At 36.5% G+C, this 21,069-nt stretch overlaps 1 protein-coding gene across 1 annotated transcript in view; it reads left to right on the top strand.

Moving 5' to 3' along the window:
• Window positions 1-21,069, top strand: part of PYGL (glycogen phosphorylase L) — a 70,541-nt gene that overhangs the window by 47,843 nt on the left and 1,629 nt on the right. Inside the window, exons 6-19 of the mRNA XM_069082343.1 lie at window positions 1,069-1,180; window positions 1,572-1,654; window positions 4,304-4,429; window positions 5,100-5,192; window positions 6,088-6,234; window positions 6,533-6,696; window positions 7,147-7,261; window positions 8,141-8,242; window positions 8,330-8,477; window positions 8,587-8,645; window positions 8,738-8,879; window positions 10,278-10,485; window positions 11,823-11,957; window positions 12,416-12,482. Of these exons, the coding sequence (XP_068938444.1) occupies window positions 1,069-1,180; window positions 1,572-1,654; window positions 4,304-4,429; window positions 5,100-5,192; window positions 6,088-6,234; window positions 6,533-6,696; window positions 7,147-7,261; window positions 8,141-8,242; window positions 8,330-8,477; window positions 8,587-8,645; window positions 8,738-8,879; window positions 10,278-10,485; window positions 11,823-11,957; window positions 12,416-12,482 (1,701 nt within the window). The remainder of the gene's footprint in view (window positions 1-1,068; window positions 1,181-1,571; window positions 1,655-4,303; window positions 4,430-5,099; window positions 5,193-6,087; window positions 6,235-6,532; window positions 6,697-7,146; window positions 7,262-8,140; window positions 8,243-8,329; window positions 8,478-8,586; window positions 8,646-8,737; window positions 8,880-10,277; window positions 10,486-11,822; window positions 11,958-12,415; window positions 12,483-21,069) is intronic.

Below are 21,069 nucleotides of genomic sequence, written 5' to 3'. Positions count from 1 at the left end.
CTCATCCTCTTAATTGTGGCCTTTGTATCTTCTCTCCCCTGAGAAACAGCTTCCCCAGCAGGAGCCTGAATTCCACTCACCTCTCTCTATCATGTTGGGGCCTCTAGTCACAGGTCTGCCCCGAAACAGCTCTGCCCACCCTTTTTCCTTAAAAAAAATAAGAACTGTTAGCTCACCATTTACATTTCCCACTATGGGACAAAACTGCAATGGCCCCATCTTAGGCACTGTTCTGAAACTGGCAAGCTATTTTACCTTATATGCCACTTAACATCTCTTGGCCCAATCTGTAAAATGAGAAGGCTGAACTACGTGATTTCTTAGGGTTTCTTTTCCTCCATTTTAAAAATTCTATAATTTTATTTCATAATTCTGATAGTGTAGGGAATATAGTTTATTATACTATATCACTTTTAAGTTTGCTATAAAGCCAATAGTTTAGCTACTTAGTCTGTTCAAGTTCAAATGATGAATTACAGTTGTTCTTTTAAATGTCCAATTTTCTTAAAATTATAATTAGATCTAAAAAATATCTCTGATAGACTGGAATAAGTATCTCCCAGTACTTCAATCTAACCAGCTCATTAAATGCCACAACATCTGGATTCTATAACAAGTCACAAAATGCAAGTTGACAAAGAAGAAGGGGTAGAATCTTCTTGCTTATTTTAAGGAATAACAATAGTAGAAATTTATATAATGCTTTAATTCTTGCAAAGTATTACCTCCATTTTATACATGATGAAACTGAAGTTCAGAGAAATTAAATGAGTTGTTCATAGTGGTCTATGGACTATTATGTAGAAAGTACTTAAGGGAAAATTTGAATGCAAAGTCTCTCTTATTGCAAGTCCAATTCTCTCTCCATAAGACTGCAAGATAGCATCTTTAAACTTCATTTCTTCCTGGAAGCAATGAGAGAGATACATAGCTAAGACTTTTCTGTGACTATTTCCTTAGTTTCACAGAAGGTCAGAAACAGAACTAGAAAGCAGTTTGTAGTCTAACTTGCCAGACCTAACTTCCCAAGGGGAAAAAAAGCTTATGTTATTCTGTTTAATTATGCAGATGATTCTTGCACTGCCGTATGACACACCTGTGCCTGGATATATGAATAACACTGTCAATACCATGCGACTGTGGTCCGCTCGGGCACCTAATGACTTTAACCTCAGTGACTGTAAGTACTGAATTGGGTTCTTGCTATTTTTCCTATTTCCCTTTTTTAATAATGTGAATCTAGTGGTTTTTCTGTTAGATCCAGATAAAGTTTACATGCTAAATGGTTTATATAAAGAGTAAACTCGAGAAAAGGTCTTGATTTTATCATCTTTCCAATATTCTTTTTAGAAAACAAATAGAGCCAAGAAGGAAATTTCCATTGACAGTCACAAGTATGTGACCATTATACCCCCACGTGGGAGTATAATGTAAGCGATTTGGAAAATATTTGCCTTTGTGGTCATTTTTTATTTTCCAGCAGTGGTTCCATAAATTACCTCGCAAGCATTATATAAAGTCAGGCAACTTGAAATGACAAATTATTTGGTTTTTCTCACCATTCCCTTTAGTTAATGTCGGTGACTATATTCAGGCAGTTCTGGACCGAAATCTTGCTGAAAACATCTCTCGTGTCCTGTATCCCAATGATAATGTAAGTGATTGTGCCTTATTTTTAAATGGAAGCTGGTCTTTTCAGAAAACATATCTCAATATACCTCCACTCAATAGTCACACAAATCTGGTAATTTAATTTTTAATTTGAGCTCAGGAAATGAATACTTTTTTTCTCTTCCATCTTGATTAGACATATTTTCCTTGTGTAAATTTTCCTTGTGTAAATGCATCTTATACATGGAGTCAAATTTAATACTTAACATTCAATTGGTGCCTAAATCATAAAACTCAAGAGGTCCTCAGAAAGTATTTAAAAACAATACTCTATAAAAGTTTAAGTCATTGGTGAGATGATACTTCCTTTCCAAATAGAAATTTCATTTACAGAGTCAAAAGGTCTTTCTTAAATTATATAGGTCTCTTGGCCTTTTCGATCAGCTAACACTAATAAGATATAAACCACCCAATTTACAAACATACATTAAATATATACTCTTTGCCAAGCACTGTGTTAGGTACTTGGGAAAATATACTGCAAACAAATTCCTGCCCTCATGGAAGTTATAATCTAGTAAGAGGATAAGATATCGATTCATAGCTATGGCATACATTACTTAATAAGTACATTTAAAAGTTAAAAATAAAAACAAGGTGCTGACTGAGATCTAAGGGGAAAAGTCTTACCAGCCAGGGAGATGAAGCTTTGAGGTGCTTTTAGTTGCATTTTAATAGATAAGTGGAAATTCAACAGGTAAAGAGGGTGAGAAAAAAAGAAGTATTGACTATGGGAATTCCTTGAGTTAAGGCATATAGAGGCATGAGAATACATATTTAGGAAGAAAAATCTGTGGAGGGAGCTAATATGAGATAACCTTTCAGCTAGGATAGACTGACAGAGGCCTTGATTATTAGGCAAAAGAATTTCCACTTAAATCCTAAAGCAATAGGGAAAAAACTGAAGATTTTGGAGCAAAGGAGTGATTACCAGAGCTATACTTGAGAAATATTATTCTAGCAGCAGTGTGAATAATGGGTTGGAGAGAAGAGAGAAAAGAAATGGAAAAATCTTCTAGGAAGCTATTACAGTAATGTAAGCAGGTATTGATGAGAGTTTGAATTAGGACAGTTACAGTAGGAATAAAGGTGAGGGGAAAGAGGGGAATGTTGTAGAGTTTAAATCAACAGAAAATAGAAATTTATTGGGGGGGGGAGTAGTTTAGGAGGAAAGAAAATTAGCTTGGTTTTGGACATGTTGAATTTGAAGAGTCATTCATTACTGGGGCATCCAAGTAGACATATCCTGCAGGCAGTAGGAAGTAAAAGTCTGTAGCTGAGAACAGAGGTGCTGATAAACCTAAGAGAGCGAATCAAAGCAGTAGCAGAGTGTGTTGAGAAGAGGTGCAAGGACAGATCTTTGGGGATACTCATGTTAAAGGTTCAGGAAGAGAATGAAGAGTCTGTGAAGGGATCAGAGAAGAAACTACTAGAGAGATAGAAGAAGCAAGAGTTTATTGTGCCTCACAAGTCAGTATAGGATAGAGTATCCAGTAAGAAGGTATGGTCAGCAGGGTCAAATGCTATAGAGAAGTTTATTAGGACAAGGTCTGAAAAAAAAAAAGTGTTGGATTTAGTGACTAGAAGGTAATTGGTAAACTTAGAAAAAAAAAACAATTTTAGTAGGTAAGCAGGAAATGAAAACCTGAATGCAAGGAGCTGAAGAGAGATGACCTCTTCTCAGAATAATGTTTTTTTAAATGCATAAAATAAAATGCAAGCTAATTATATTGGCACATTGTTATTGAGATCATTTTTAAAAATAAGTTTGCAGACCCCAAATTAAGAAACTGTGCTCAGTGATAAAATATAAATTCTGTTTAGTTTATAAAGTCCTACACAAGCTGGCCTCAGATTGCCTTTCTGGTCTCATGAAAGATTACTCCCCTCCTTCATTTTGTGATCCATCCAAACTGTCCTCTCTGTTCCTTTTCCATGACCCTCTGTCTCTGCCTTTATATTATCCAGATTCAATGCCTCTCTGGAATATACACTTTCCTTACCTTTGCCTCATCTTCAGGATTAATCCTTTCCTGATCCCTCCATTTGTTAATGTCCTTCCTCCCAAGTTATTTTATATTTAACTCGTTTGTGTATAGTTGTATTTATTAACTTTTAATTTATGCTGTCTGTATTTGTACATTATCTCCTCCATCAGAATGAAAGTTCATGATACGTTGAGATTGTTTCTTTCTTTGTACTTGTATCTCTAGTACTTGGTATACATTAGGTAATTAATAAATACTTGTTGATTGATCAGTCTCCTCCCTGAAGCTTTTGTTGATCATTCCCCCTCAGTGTGGTGTGCATATGCATACACATACACACACACACACATACAGAGTTTATTATACTTTCCCAAAAAAACTGCTTTTTATTTACTTATCTGTGCAAATTTTATTTGTTCTTCTCTTCCTCCTCCAATAGAATGTAACCTTCTTGAAAGCAAGTATTGTTTTTCTTTTGTCTGTGTATCTTTATCACCTAACAGTTTCTTTCACACAATAGGTATTTAATAAATGTCTGAATTAAATTAAAGATATCCATGAAAAAATTCCATACCCCATCTTGGCAAACTCACCCTATGCCTTTAACTCTGTGAAATAGTCTAAATATGGAATTTCAATTGTAGTTTTTTGAAGGAAAGGAGCTGAGATTAAAGCAGGAGTACTTTATTGTGGCTGCCACTTTACAAGATGTCATCCGACGCTTTAAAGCCTCCAAGTTTGGTACAGCATTTGATGTTTTTCCAGATCAGGTAAGAAGCCCATCAGTGAAATAGCCAGAGATTTATGGTCAGCTCTCCTTTTCCATTTGAAAGCTTTAGGATAAAACTCTCTCCAGGTCAGGCAAACCAGAAGTAAACTATTTAAAACATCATGGCAATAGCCTAGGGTCTCTCATCTTTTTCATGACAGATTCCATTGGTAGTCCAATAAAGATTATGAACCACTTCTCGGAATGCTTTTTTAAAAAATCAATAAAATAAACCCATTAAATTACAGAGGAAACCAATTACATTGAAATATAGCTATCAGAATATTATTCAAAACCAATTTATGAACCCCTGATTAAGAATCCCTACCATAGCCCCTTACAAGAAAACTTTTGATAGAAGATCAATAGATGGGTAACCAATATATCTTAAATTACAGCTAAGAGAAGCAAACCATGTTGGATTATTTGGTTTCCAATGTGCAGGGGAAGATCTGTTTGGGATGGGATGCACTTGTTCAGTTCATGAACATGAAAGGGATCTGAAGAAGTCATCAATCTCTTTTCAAGAAGTTTCCTTCCCTGTCCCTCCACCCAAATAAAAACAACTCTGGAAGTAGTTTAAATTATTTGGAAAGAAATATTTAGATTCATGTTTCAATTGAGTAAAATACATGCTCCATGATCCCTAATTTAGTGTGGTGTTTCTTCAGGTTGCCATTCAACTGAATGATACACACCCTGCCCTTGCTATCCCTGAGTTGATGAGGATTTTGGTTGACATTGAAAGATTGCCCTGGCCTAAGGTTGGTAAAATACTTGGATTCATTTTATATTAAAACTAAGAGATATTGCTTAAAGCACCACTATGTATTTTAATTGTTTTTTAATTTCTCTAAACATTACTTTTACTTCCTAATAAATACCCCTTCACCTCACTAGAATTCTCCTTGTAAATAAATTGGTGCAGTTAAGAAAAAACAAATACAGAAATCTGATAATATATGCTTCATACCATTCTATTACTCTTCTTTCCTGAGACAAGAGGGGTAAGTTTCATCATCCATCCTCTCCAGCCCAGATTTTCATGTAAATTTTTTGGTACCAGTAACTTCCAATTTAAAAATGATTGGTGTCTTCCTAGGTGGTACAACTTGAACTTTTTTTCTCCTGTTGTGCTTTGCTGAAAATGTTAGCATAACAAATGAAATCATTAGGGGAGCAAATATGCATAAATATTGACATTTTTTTTCAATGGCTAGCAGAAAATAGAATGTTCCCAGCTAAGAGTATGACAGATAATTAACTATGAATAATTCTAAGTGTCCCCATGGGGTCTGGAAGCTGATAAGAGCTTAACAAAATAAAAGGGGCATTACTCAAGTGCTTCTTTAGAAAGTCTTTTCTTTTAAAAATATGAGAAATGCAAATAGAGTTGTAGAGTAGATCAGTAGAATGTTGCCTTATATCTAACAGACTTAAAAATAGCTCCTTGCCAAAAATGTGGTCCAATTTCCTGGAAATTTGCTATTTCCAAATATTTCAAGGAAAACCATTACTGAAATTAAATGTATCCAACTCAAGACAGAGTATTATCCTATGACTATATCTAAGCATAACAGAGACACGGAGAGATTTGGCTACCTATAATTGGAGTCTGTTTTGCTAAGGTGGGAAAGTTAACCATTCAATTTCCCTCAGGCCTGGAAAATCACAACAAAGACATTTGCATATACCAACCATACTGTCCTCCCAGAAGCATTAGAGCGCTGGCCAGTGGAACTTGTAGAGAAACTTCTCCCACGACATTTACAAATCATCTATGAGATCAATCAGAAACACTTAGATGTAAGTGAGTAAATTTTCTTGAGTTGCAAAAGGGGGTTCTGACTTATTCTATAAAATGTAACATCAAATTTTTTTTGATTGTTCTTTGTTGAAACTGAAGAAATTTCTACTTTTGACAAGGAACTAGTTTGTTTGCCTTTCTAAAAAGATACTCATTTAAAAAGCAATACTCACAGTATCACTTTTATATTTCTATCATTCTGAGTAGGCTTCATTAAATATGGTACTTGGAAGACAATTGGTGCTTTACCACTACTTTATTCCAAAGCAACTGACCCTTCTTTCTTCCTGTGATTAGAAAATTGCATCATTGTTCCCTAAAGATGAAGACCGTCTCCGAAGGATGTCTCTAATAGAAGAGGAAGGGGGAAAAAGGATAAATATGGCCCATCTCTGTATCGTGGGCTCTCATGCTGTGAATGGCGTGGCAAAGATTCATTCTGACATTGTGAAGACTAAAGTGTGAGTCTTGATTACTCTGGTCCCTGGGCTAACACAAATGGACTAACTAATTAACTCAGATGCTGTTCACTTGGCTACAGTCAGGGTGGCTGCAGAAAAGAATGTTTAAAGATGACCCCCCTTCTACACAAAGTTTCTATTGAAAAATCTCTCTTGGTCAGTCTGAACCTACTTTTAGAAACTAAAGGGATCCTTTTCCAAAAAGTCTGATATGTCAGTGTTGTTCAGTAAAGAAGAAATTGGATATTACTATTATGTATGGACAATAAAAACTACATCTTTTTTATTCTCTTTCAGACTAACAACCAAAGATGTTAGTTATCCTTTTGCTATATTTTACTTTGCTAGTTTGTTGGCTTCTTAGGGTGCCTAGGAGTTACATTGAGGTTTTATTTACTGATCTTGAACTTCACTTCCATGATCCAAACTCCATAACTTTCTGACCCTTAGATTCAAGGACTTCAGTGAACTAGAACCAGACAAATTTCAGAATAAAACCAATGGGATAACTCCAAGACGCTGGCTCCTACTCTGTAACCCAGGACTTGCAGAGTTAATTGCAGAGGTGACTATGGGAAATGTTGAGTACATTTGTGTGAGTAAATTGATATGTAGGAAGTTAATGAATAAGCTCATCTCTTAAAAATAATGATGCATGTGTAGAGACTAATTAATATGATATTGTATCAATGTGGGTAGTGTTCTCTGATTAGAACTGTAGACCTGGAAGGTACCTTAGAAATAATATAATCCTAAATAATCAATTTATGGATGTAGAAAATGAGAACCTAGGGATATTAATTCACTTATATAACACACCTAGGCATTGGCAGAACCTGAACAAAAACCAAAATTTGCTGATTTCTTTTCCAGTTTCTTTCCACTATATGGATTTCACAAACTTCTAATATCCTGTCTAGATGCATCCCAGTTGCTGAATCAGTGTTATTATCTCAGATCTCATAATTATAAAGTGACTAGAGTCCAAGAGAAAGAGTTGCTTGGTTATGAAAGATTTCAGTAAGGACAAAAATATAGGAAGAAAACAAAACCCACACAGATGTTAGATACTCAAGAAAACATAGTAATTCAGCAAAATAGCCTAGAATAAACCCCAAGGCTTCATGACTCCTAATCATGTTCCTTTCACTTTATATGTAGAATCTCCAGTGTTATAGTGATCCAATTATAAGATAATTAGGCAGTCAAATATTATTTTATAAATTAAAGTGACGGTCTTTTAACTCTTAAAAGAAGCTATCCCTTTATTCAACATTTCTTTTCGTACTAAGCAAATATCAATTACCACATACTTAGAATCTTTTCCATGTGAAATCATTTATGGATGCTAATTTCAGTACAATTCAGTAAGCATTTATGAAGTACCTGCTATGGGCAGGGTACTGGAAATACATTAACCTATCTTTTTCCTTTAAATTTGAAGAAAATTGGGGAAGACTATGTGAAAGACTTCAGTCAGCTGACCAAGCTGCACAGCTTTGTTTCTGATGATAGTTTTCTATGTGAAGTGTCCAATGTGAAGCAGGTGAGACTTTGCAACATGGCAATGTTCACAATGTTCATCATTTTATGTCTTCAGGGCAGAAGAGCTCTTATGTTTCTGTTTTAATAGGAAAACAAACTCAAGTTTTCTCAGTTCCTGGAGAAGGAATACAAAGTAAAGATCAATCCATCTTCTATGTTTGATGTGCAAGTTAAAAGGATCCATGAGTATAAGCGTCAGCTCATGAACTGCCTTCACATCATTACAATGTATAACCGTGAGTTGGTCCTTTCACTTGCTGTAGTGCCCTCCTAAACCCTTGGGAGTGTCTCTGTGTGCCTTTTTTTTACCAACCTTTCCCCTTCACCACTCCCAATCTTTTCTAGGCATTAAAAAAGACCCTAAGAAGCCATTTGTGCCCAGAACAGTTATAATTGGAGGAAAAGTAAGTTTATCTAACTGGAGGGATTTTGAAGTTCAAGTCTTTTTTTGTCCTTTAGTACATAATAAACGTTTGAGTTGTTTGTTTTCCACAAGGCTGCTCCAGGATACCATATGGCTAAAATGATCATCAAACTCATCACATCTGTGGCTGACGTGGTGAACAATGACTCTGTTGTTGGAAGCAAGTTGAAAGTCATCTTCTTAGAAAACTACAGAGTGTCTCTGGCTGAAAAAGGTAGTATGAAAATAATAGCTAACACGTATATAGCATTATAAGTTTTGCAAGGCACTCCAAATATTTTTTCTCATTTGATCACAACTTTGCAAAGTGGGTCCTACTATTGTCCCCATTTTATAGATAAAACTGAGGCTTGGAGATGTTAAAGTGATTTCCCAAACTCACACAGCTATTAAATGTCTAAGGTAGAATTTAAACCCAGGGCTTCCTAAAACCAAATCCTTGAACTACAAAATTTTCACTGAGCACTGGATTTGTACTGGGCAAAGTAAATAACAATATGTGAGCTACGTGTTAGAGAGAAAACAATTGCTGCTGTCACGACATTTATTATCTAATGGGAAATGCTAGACATGTAGGCTCTTTGGTATCACACCTAGGCAAAACTCACGGTTTACATACCTATCTGACCAACAGTGAGATTGATGTTATTGTGTCAAAGTGAACATTATCAAGCTGTACTTCAAATGCATTTCATTGTTAAGGAAAGCTAGGTGATAATGGTAAATACCTGGAATTCTGTTCTGTTGGATACTGGTCTTCTTTATAAGAAGATAAGTTTGTTGGGTTCTTAATCCTTAATCTTGGAGCTCCCTGGCTACAAAGCTTTCTTCTTGTCATTGTGAGGGAAAAGCTACTGTCCTTTGTTCATATAGGAGCAAGGAAATAGATCAGGTTGCCAGGGAGTGAGATTTGCATATGTCTTAGATTGACACTCTCCTGGAGGAAGAGTTAACATGTGGAGGTAGACAAGTTTGCTTGAAAGCTACACATCCTTTTTTCTGCACTGGTACCTATTTGTGTATTTTTACTCATATGTTTTCAAAGCACTCCCCCATGCAAATACCTATTCTGCATGCAGATTTCCCAACTACCAAAGATATCAAGGAATAATTTTTATAGTGTCCTTGGGGATTATAAGGACATTTGAGAACTGTCATTCTATGACCTATCAAAACCCAGGAAGATCCCATCATTTCTTCAGGCATTGAAGGTTACAAAAATCTACTCTCCAAGGGGTTCCGTTTAAATTGTTTATAATATACAAATGTACTCTCAGAGTTGAGCATTGATCTGATAGCTCCTATATTCAAAGAGTGTTTTAGAGCAGCACTCGTTCCTGTGTGTGAAAATAGTTATAAAGTTAGAATTGTGGACTCTAGTCCCAAATATGTTTGCACATGGGCTGTTTCATTCTGAATGTGTCAGATGTAAAGAAAGCAGAATAACAATATAAGAATACAGCAAGACAAAATAACAATACAACTAGGATTTTAAAGCCCTGAACATAACAGGAATTTGGGGTGGGGGTTGGTGTTGACTAGTTTTGTGAGGAAATGGGCTAGAGAATCAAAGAAGATCAAAAGCATTAACTTGAATACAAATTATTGGTAGTTATTCCAGCCACAGACTTGTCAGAGCAGATTTCAACCGCTGGCACTGAAGCTTCCGGAACAGGCAATATGAAGTTCATGCTGAATGGAGCTCTCACCATTGGCACCATGGATGGAGCAAATGTAGAAATGGCCGAGGAAGCTGGAGAAGAGAACTTGTTCATCTTTGGCATGAGGGTAGATGATGTTGCTGCTCTGGACAGCAAAGGGTAAGGTTCTCTTGCATTTAGCAGTTCATAATCACAAGAGTCTTTGGAAGCCCAAAATCTCACATCAGAAATTTCATAAGGCCCCTTTCAAGTAGATTATTTAATCCAGGTCAACACATGAAGATAAAGCATGATATAGAGTTGATTTATTTCATAACATCAAACTTTAAGCTGCACTTTAGTAAAACTGCTTCATAGTATCATACCTGTTGGATTGGATGATAGCTTGGAGGCCTATCCATTTCAGCCCCTTCATTTTATAGATTAGCAGACAGGTTAAGAGAGGTTAAGTAACTTGCCTAAGTTTACTTGATAAGTGACAGTATTTGGACAGGCTTTTTAATTCCAAAGTCACTGTTCTTCTCAAAAAAAAAAAAAAAAAGAAAAAGAAAGAACAAAGTCACTGTCCTTTCCATCATCCTGCCTATATTGCTATCTCCCTCAGGGATCCCACCCATTATCTCTATTTGCTTCCAACTTGGCCTAAATCTGAAAACCATGCCAGCAAAGATTTTAAAATTCTAATTAATTCACCAGATTCCTCTCAAATTTGGAAGGAAGAGATTAGTAAGGGATCTTGGCCTCCCAAAAAGAAATGAAAAATTTCACCTTTTTTTCTTGTAGTAGAGAAGTAGGGAACTCTAGGTACTATAAGATTTAATAATTATCTTGACTGGATTTGATTAACTGATTTGGGGGGTGGGGACTACAAGGGAGGACTCATTGAGTGGGTCGTAGTCCAGAGTGATATCTGGAAATGATTGTTATGTGAAAACATTTTAAAAGAAAGTAGTAGTGGCACAGATCTAAATTTGAAAAACAATATGCAATATTTATTTCCCCTCTCCTACAGAGGATTTGACTTATATTAAGTTCAAAACAACTAAAATATAATCAAAGAAAGTGTACTTCTGTATGTTTTAATCAAACTGGTGATTTTTCATACACTGAATTCCCTATCCTTGCATTATATAATTTACTACCAGTTTCAGTAAATGTGTTGGCCTGCCTATCTTCTTATTTAAAATATTTTTTTAATCCTAGACTGAATTAAATGCAGCCTACTTAAATATATACTCTCCTGTACTCCATTTATGGCAGGACACATGGTACTTATTATTTTTCATAATCTGTTATCATTAGTCTTCTGTTACATATAATAACTAAATCATATTTGAAAGGCATTAGGAAAACTCAAAAAGGTCCTTGTAACAGAATAATATTATAAGCATGAAATCTGCCTCAACTTCTAATAATATTTAATTAGAATGCCATGAGTTTTATACTGTTCATAGAATTTCTAATGCTGCTTCTTCCCTCATCAACCCCATCCTTAGGTATGATGCTAAAGAATATTATGAGAAGCTTCCAGAACTGAAAATGGCCATTGATCAGATTGATAATGGCTTCTTCTCTCCAAAGCAGCCAGACCTTTTCAAAGACATCATCGATATGCTATTCTATCATGATAGGTCAGTATCCAGAATGGGACATATAGAGTATGATTTGGGGAACGTATTTTTGCCTCACTGGGGGAAAAGACTGGTGGGTAAGCTATGTTAGGTGAGCATGGGCTCCAGATCAGAAAGGAGATTCAGACAAGAAAAATTGGGTTTTTTTTATCAAATAAGAACAGTAATGGAATTTTAAAATAAAACTGACAAACCTAGTATTCTGATTTTCTCATGTAATTGGTATGTCCTGCTCTCAAATGCATCAACATGATAGCGTTTCTTATGTATGGAAAAGACTGTAGGAAATAATGTGGGCTAGCTAAAATGCTTGATAGTTGCTCTGAATTTTGTTAGCATTCAACCAAATAGTCTAACTAGATCACAGAGCAAGGTGCAATTTAAATAAAAGTATAGAAAAAGTTACAGGATGTGGTAATAATTATTTTGTTTTCATTTTCTATCCCTCAATAAAACAGGTTTAAAGTCTTTGCAGATTATGAATCCTATGTCAAGTGTCAAGAAAAAGTCAGTCAATTATACATGGTAAGAACAGCTCTAACTTGTCTCACCTATTAAATTTTAAAGGGAAGTCACTTTTTGGAGAGTCCAAGGAAAACTTTTCATTTTCCCACCTTAGAAATGTTTCTCATACACTCGGGTCCTTGCTATTAGATCAAACTGGAGAATAGATGCAGTTTTCCTATTCACTCAGGAAAAAAAAATCTAAATTTTGGTCAGAGGTGGGGTTTTGATTTGCATTTAGTGGCATAGCTATATATATATACATATATATATATGCACACACATATATATGTAACTTAAGGGGAAATAATTTTTAATCTGTCCTCTTAATTGTAAATATAAATAGCTTTTCTACAATGTTGAAAACTATTTGGGTGTTTGCACTTTTCCAATAGAGACTAATGAGTAACCCTCAGGAAACCAAATTATCAATCTTCCACAAATGACATCCTCTTCCAGGGTTAGAGAATTTAATTGTGTACATGAAATGTTTTATAGAGGCTTATATGTCCAGTAATAGAAACCTTTGTTTAATTAGCATAAGAAAATAATTAGTGGATAAGTGACTAATAGGAGAAGACATATGCTGTAACTCAGGCATGATCTGACTTTATTTTTAGTCTTATTTTGGAATTATGGTCTGAGTTACAGCTGTAAATCTGCTATATGATGAGAAATCTTGCTGCCCATTAAACATAAGTAACACCATTCTGGATGTGGTATAAGCACTATTAAAAAGAGTTGTTTTTTTTAAAACAGAGAAACTAAAACAAGACAGAGTTAAAAATGTTTTTCATTTAAATCTCAAAAATAAAAAAGCTTTGTATTTATTGGCATGTTTTCTCTGAAACACAAGAACACAAGCTATATTCCCAACTTGTAGTATTTGTAATATATTTGGATTTTGCTATAGAATTAATGTCTGTGCTTTACACACTATGACCTTATTTTATATTAAGTTCTGTCAAGTTCCCAGAAGTACACTAAGCTAGTCTCACTTTAAATTCTAATTTTTAAAAACATTCCATTACATTTATATATAATATTTTATTCATTCATTCCCCAATTTATGGGCAACTTCTCATATTCCTATTCTTTACCACCTAAACATAGTTACAAATATTTTGTATGTCCTTAGTTAAAGTCCATTTGGCTTAGGATTAGTTCCTCCCTTAATCTACCTCCCCTTCTAATTCCTCATTCTTCCCATTCCCTTCTGGTTAGATGAAATATATTTCTGCATCCAACTATGCATGTCTATGTCTTCCCTCATTTAACCAGTTCAGATTAGAGTGAATTTCATTTCAACCACTTCCCCCTACCATACAGATGCCTACTTACACACCCAGATAATGTGAGATCAGTTTCCCTAACCTCATTTCCCTTTCACTCATAGTGTATTCTTCTACCCCTGTCTTTCCATTCTTCAACAAAATCACTCCTAAGCCTTGTCTAATTAAGACTCCCTCTATGACCTCAGAAGATAATAGGGTTCAGAGGAGACACAAGTATCATCTCCCCTTATTAGAATCAAAGCAGTTTATCCTTGTTTAGTCCCTTGTGGCTGTTTATTTTGTTTACTTTTTTATGTTTCTCTTTATTTTTTATTCCTTTTTAGTTTTCAACATTCACTTCTATAAAATTTTGAGTTCTAAATTTTCTCCCTTCTCCCCAAATGGTGTGTAATCTGATATAAGCTACACATGTACAATCATATTAAACATATTTCCACATTAGTCATGTTGTAAAGAAAAATTATAACCAAACGGAAAAACCACAAGAAAGAAGAAACCAAAGAGAAAGAGAGAATAGTATGCTGTGATCTGCATTCAGTTCTTTCTCTGAATGTGGATAGCATTTTCCTTCATGAATCTTTTGTAGTTGTCTTATATTTTTGTATTGCTGAGAGGAGTTAAGTCTATCAAAGTTGGTCATCACACAGTGTTGTTATTATTGTGTACAATGTTCTCATGGTTCTGTTCACTTCACTCAGCATCACTTCATCTAAGTCTTTCCGAAATCTAGCTGCTCATCATTTCTTATGGAACAATAGTATTCCATTACATTCATATACCATAATTTGTCCAGCCATTTCCCAATTGATGTGCATCCCCTCTATTTTCAATTCTTGGCCACCACAAAAAGAGCTACTATAAATCTTTTTGTACATGTGGGCCTTTTTCCCATTTTTATGATCTCTTTGGGATACAGACCTAGTAGTGGTATTGCTGAATCAAAGGGTATGCACCATTTTATAGCCCTTTGGGTATAGTTCCAAATTGCTCTCCAGAATGGTTGGATCAGTTCACAATTCCACCAACAATCCACTAGTGTTCTAATTTTCCCACATCTTCTACAACATTTATTACTTTCCTGTTTTATCATGTTAGCCAATCTGATAGTTGTGAGTTGTTCTAATTTACATTTCTCTGATGAAGAGTGATTTAGAGTATTTTTCACATGACCATAGATAACTTTAATTTCTTCATGTGAAAACTGCCTGTTCATATCCTTTTACCATTTAGCAATTAGGGAATAGCTTGTGTCCTTGTAAATTTGACTCAGTTCTCTATATATTTTAGAAATGAGGCCTTTATCAGAGACGCTGATTGTAAAAATTGTTCCCCAGCTTTCTGTTTCCCTTCTAATATTGTTTGCATTGACTTTGTGCAAAAGCTTTTTTAATTTGATATAATCAAAACTATCCATTTCACATTTCATAATGTTCTCTATCCCTTGTTTGGTCATAAATACTTCCATTCTCCATAGAGCTGACTGTTTCTCTTTAATTCCTCTATTTGAACTTCAAAGTTTTGATGGAGTTCTGGCCTTTTCATAATGAAATCTAGTAAGTGTTCTATTTCACTAAAGATCCTTTCCCACTATGCAGAATTATACTCAGCTTTGCTTAGTTGTAGGTCCAAATACTTTCTTTCTGACTCCCTGTAATATTATTTCTTTGACCTGGAAGCTCTGGATTTTGGGTTATAATGTTCCTAGGAGTTTTTATTTGGGGGTTTCTTTCAGGAGGTGACCTGTAAATCCTTTCTACAGCCAATTTGCACTCTGGTTCTAAGAAGCAGTTTTCTTTTAAGATTTCTTTAAATATGTTTGGGATCTCTTTTTTGTCATGACTTTTAGCTAGCTCAATGATTCTCCATTTATCTCTCCTGGATCTGTTTTCCACATTAGTTGTTTCGCTACAAGTTACTTTACATTTTCTTCTATTTTTTTTTGGAGGGCAATTGGGGTTAAGTGACTTGCCCAAGGTCACATGGCTAGTTTTTGTGTTAAGTGTCTGAGGCCAGATTTGAACTCAGGTCCTCCTGACTCCAGGGCCGGTGCTCTAGTCACTGTGCCACCTAGCCACCCCTTCTCTTTTTAAATCTTTTGGTTATGTTTTAATATTTCTTATGGTTACATTGGCTTCTATTTGGTCCATTCTAATTTTTTTTAACTTCATTGCTTGGGAAAAGTTTTGTACCTTTTGTGCTAAGCTGTTAACTCCCTTTCCACTTCTTCTACAACTCTCTTTTTCAATCTTTTCCTGTAGCACTCTTCTTTCATTGATAAAAAGTATTTTTAATTCTTAAATTCTTGCTTTATCTCTTCAAGGCATACTAGTGTCCAAACTGTGTTTTTCTTTGAGGCTTCTCTTGTAGATATTTTTGAATCATTCTCTTCTGCGTCTGAGTCTTAAGTTTTTCCCTCACCATAATAGCTTTTTCTGGTAGGATTCTTTTTCTTCCTTTGTGTTTTTGCTCATGTTCCCAGCCTACTTCCTGACATCAAATGTGATAGTGACACCAGGCTCTGGGCACTTCTAGAGAGAAAGTCTGGCTTTTGTCCCATTGCTCTTTTCTTAGGACATTGAGTGTTGTATTCTAGGACTTTGGGGACAGTTCAGCCTGGGAACCTGCAAGCTTTCAGTGCTCCCAAAGTCGTCTCATCCAAAAAGCTGCTTCCTGTTTCCTTTGAGCTTTGTAAGTTCCTGACCTGGGTTTGGGTGTGAGCAGTAGTTGACTACTGCTGGACTTGGCACTTATTGGTTAACTGTTTTAGAGTAAAAGAACTAAAGGTTCTCCTTTGGTCTAGGATTTCTGCTATCATGGTTTTCTTTGTAGACTCCGGACTAGTTCACAAGATGAAACTGGGCTCCTACTTTTTTTCCAAGGTCTTAGCCCCACTGCTGTTGCTTATTTCAGCACTTCTCCACACACTGCCTAGGGCATGTGGCCACTCTTATAATAGGTACCAAATTAAAAATCAAAATAAAACACTTGATCTTTAGAATAAGAGTGTGAGGTATTATGTATAAAAGCATGCTAGTCCTGGGTGCAGGTCCATCCTAGGTCCATGAGAATGAGTCTGGGATTTCCTCTCACCCTGATGCACAGCCCCTCCCTTAGCTGTTCTTGGCTGATCCCATAGCAAGTTTCGGCAGACCTCTCAGTCAATCTCCTTATGCTGATCTAGGCTGGAAAAAAATGCCTCCCTGTGACTTTTTCTTGGATTTCCTTATCAGGATTCATAATTTTCTAGATGTATTTGGAGAAGTTTTGAGGAGCTCACTGCTCCTCAAATGCCTTCTTGACACTCAATCATCTTAGCTCCAACTCCATGAAATATAAATACCTAATTATTTTTTTGTGGTGGCAGTGTCAAACTTTCTAAAATGATATTTCATACACTTGGCCTAGTTTTAAAATGGCAGCTTTTTAATGGTAAATGTATATAGTTTGCTGCTAATACATAAGAAGATTAAAATTTTTCTCCAAATTGCTAAAAGATAACCATTTATATTGGCAGACTATAACCTTATAATGAGATTTGTAGAGCATTGGCTAAATGATCTACTTGTGTCACAGCTAGTAAACTAAAATCAGAAAATATTGGATCTATCTTGTTATATCCATGAACAATTTGTATGTAGGAGGTAATATTCCAAATAGGACACTTAGGTTCATAGATTTAGAGCTAGAAGGAATTATAGAGGCCATTAGTCAATTAAATTTTCAACAAACACTAAGTACCTACTGTGTTCCAGGAACTGTGTGTGCTAAGTGCTGGGGATACAAATCATAAGAAGAAAGTCTCTGCCCTCACAGAGCTTATAATCTAATGGGGGAAGACAATAAGCAAAAGGGAGCTGAAAGGGGAGAGGGGTAATGCCAGAGGGTATACACAGCATGGGGGCCTGATATTTTGGAGTCAAAACCACACAAAACAGCTGGAGAGAAATGAAGAGTTGACTGGAAAATCCTGAGCCCCCTATAAAGGGAGGCTTTGGGAGGAGTTTTTCACACTGCACTCCATCCCTGGAATGAGAGAAGAGATGCAACTGAGGGTACTGAGGATGGGTTGAGTGTCCCAGCTAAAACATTCTCCATGATGATGAGATTTCTGGCTATGAGCTTATCCTAGGGGGAGTATAATTTTCCTATAATCAAAACCCGAGGAGTTGGTGGGAACATGACTGCAACTCTTGTTTTACAGGTAGGAGACTGGGGATGGAAAAGATTAAGTTATTTGCCCAGGGTTATACAGCTAGTAAGTGCCTGAGGCAGGATTTAAAAGTGAGTCTTCCTGAATCCAGGGCCAGGACACTTACCATTTTCTTGGCTCTTCTGCTAAGGGAAGAACTGGCCTCTCTGCTATGAAATCCACAGAGATGGGAGTGGCAAGGATTGAAAAGGCCAGTTTTCACCTATATTAGTGTTCTATTTGTATTGCATTTTCAAAATCTACTGAGAAAAAAAATAAACCCATCTAATCCATACTTACCTCCCTATCAATATTCAGATTTACAATAAATTGTCATTTGCATTCTTCATCATTTAGAATATATACAAGTTACTTTACAACTCAAACTAAATTATTACACCCTTTTTGTCTTTATATTGTGACAGGCATTGTCAAATACTCAATAAATTTTCATTAATCATTTTGAAGTTGCCAGGATTCTCAGAGACCGTATGTTACCATCATAAACTAGGAAGTAGCAGCTTTGTTAATTACAAAATCAAACATATGAATTCAGTTCAGCAGGTAAATATTTTTAAAAATACAAACTTAGGGGGCAGAGTCAAGATGGCGGCGTAGAAGCAGGACCTCTGAGAGGCTCCAACTTCCACCTTCCCCAATCCATGTAAAAGGGGTCTCTGAACAAACTTTGGAGCTGTAGAACCCACAAAATGACACAGAGAAGTTAACCTCCCACTGAGGACACCCCGGCAGGCCAGCAGGAATCGGCCAGAGCAGTGCTCTGGGAGCCAAGCCCAGGCCCGTGTGAGCCGGAGGTTTTAGCCCCAGGGAGGGTCTGACTAACCACTGGATGGAAGGACTCCAGATCAGCAGCAGCTGTGGCCAGTTCCAGATTTATCAACACATAGATGTGAAGGACAAAGAGAGAGGTCAGTGCTATGTGAACTTTGGGACCCAGTGAGTGGGAGAGCATCGACTTTTGCGCTGAGACACCTGGCACAGCCAGCACCACATGGCAGCTTCAGCTCCTGGCCTGCAGAGTGTAGGGGGACCAAGCACCAGTCTGAGTGGTAACCGCTCTTTACTTTAACCTGCTTGGATCTGGATTGCAGTCTAGGGTGAAGGTCCTGATGTGTGTGTCCAGCTTGCCAGAGAATGCAGAGGCCTCAGAGAGGGCACCCAACTAATACCTCTGGCAGCTGAGAAAACCCCAGCGTTTGGGACGAAAGCTCCCCTGTATGTGGCAAAAAGCCCAGGGTCAAGTGACTGACGGGCAACACGACCAGGCAAAGGAAACAAAGCAGACAGAAGATTCCAACATTAGGCTCCTATTTTGGGGACAAAAAGGAGCAAAGCATGAAACAGGGGGAAGACAGTGAAGTCAGAACTCCTGCACCAAAAGCTTCAAAGCAAAATACAAGCTGGTTACAGGCCATAGAGGACCTTAAAAAGCAGATAAGAGAAGTGGAAGAAAAATTGGGAAGAGAAATGAGAATGATGCAAGAAAATTACAAAATGAGAGTCAACAGCCTGATTGAGGAAAATCACACTTTTAAAAACAAGCTAACTAAATTGTCAAAAGAGGCTCAAAAAGGCAATGAGGAGAGGAATGCCTTAAAAAGCTGAATTTGCCAGATGGAAAAAGAATCTCAAAAGCCCAATGAGGAGAATCATTCCCTCAGATTTAGAATGGAGCAAAGGGAAGCTAGTGACTTTATGAGAAATCAAGATGCTGTTAAACAGATACAAACAAATGAAAGAATAGAAGACAATGTGAAATATCTCGTGGGAAAAACCACTGACCTGGAAAATAGATCCAGGAGAGATACTTTAAGAATTATTGGACTACCTGAAAGCCATGATCAAAGAAAGAACCTAGAAATCATCCTCCAAGAAATTCTCAAGGAAAATTTCCCTTATGTTTTAGAACCAGAGGGCAAAATAGAGGTTGAAAGAATCCACCGATCACCTCCTGAAAAAGATCCCAAAAAGAAAATTCCTAGGAATATTATAGCCAGGTTCCGGAATGCCCAGATCAAGGAGAGAATATTACAAGCAGCCAGGAAGAAATAATTTGAATATTGTAGAAACACAATCAGGATAACACAGGATCTGGCAGCTTCTACACTGAGGGATCAAAGGGCTTTGAATATGATATTCCGGAGGGCAAAGAAGCTGGGATTAAAACCAAGGATCACCTACCCAGCAAAACTGAGTATCATCTTTCAGGGGAAAATATGGTCATTCAGTGGAATAAAGGACTTTCAAGCATTCTTGATGAAAAAAACCAGAGTTGAATAGAAAATTTGACATTCAGATACAAGAAGCAAGAGAAGCTTGGGAAGGTAAACAGGGAAAAGAAATCCTAAGGAAATTATCGAAGTTGAACTATTTACATTCCTACATGGAAAATCTATAATTGTAACTTATGAAACTTTCCTCAGTATTAACATAGTTGAAGGGAATAGAAATATAAGTCTATATTGGAGGGTATATGGGAGTATAGATATACAAGTAAATACATATGTGAATATGTGTATATATGTTTACAGGTATACATAGATAGAGGGCACAGGACCAATTTAATAGAAAGGGATGATAATTAAAAGGTGAAATTAAGAGGTGAGAAAGGAATATAATGAGAGGAGATGGGGAGAGACAGAATGGGGTAAACTATCTCATATAAAGAGGCAAGGGAAAATGATTACAGTGGAGAGGAAGAATAGGAAGGCAAAAGGGAATGGGTCAACCTCATTCTCATTGGATCCGGCTCGGGGAGGGAATGACATACACACTAAATAGGGTATCTCACCCTACAAGAGAGTAGGGAGGAAGGGGATGAGAGGGGGGATGATGAAACAGAGGACAGGCTCAGGGGGAGGGAAGTTGGAAGCACTCACTTTTGAAAAGGGATGGGATCAAAGTAGAGAATAGAACAAGTGGGTGGTGAGATAGGAGGGAGGGAAATATAGTCAGTCTTTTACAATATATCTACTATGTTAATGTTTTGCATTAGCTACACATGTACAATCTATACTGAACTGCTTATCTCCCCAGGAAGGGTGGGTGACAGGGGAGGAAGGGAATGAATCTGGAATTCAAAGTTTTAAAATCAGATGTTTAA

The sequence above is a fragment of the Petaurus breviceps genome, unplaced genomic scaffold (genome assembly GCF_028583685.1).
Source record: "Petaurus breviceps papuanus isolate PSGF00001 unplaced genomic scaffold, PetGlider_PUasm1.0 164, whole genome shotgun sequence".
NCBI classification, from domain to species: domain Eukaryota; kingdom Metazoa; phylum Chordata; class Mammalia; order Diprotodontia; family Petauridae; genus Petaurus; species Petaurus breviceps.
The sequence above is the reverse complement of the archived record's forward strand: the minus strand, read 5'-3'. Positions and strand labels throughout refer to the sequence as shown.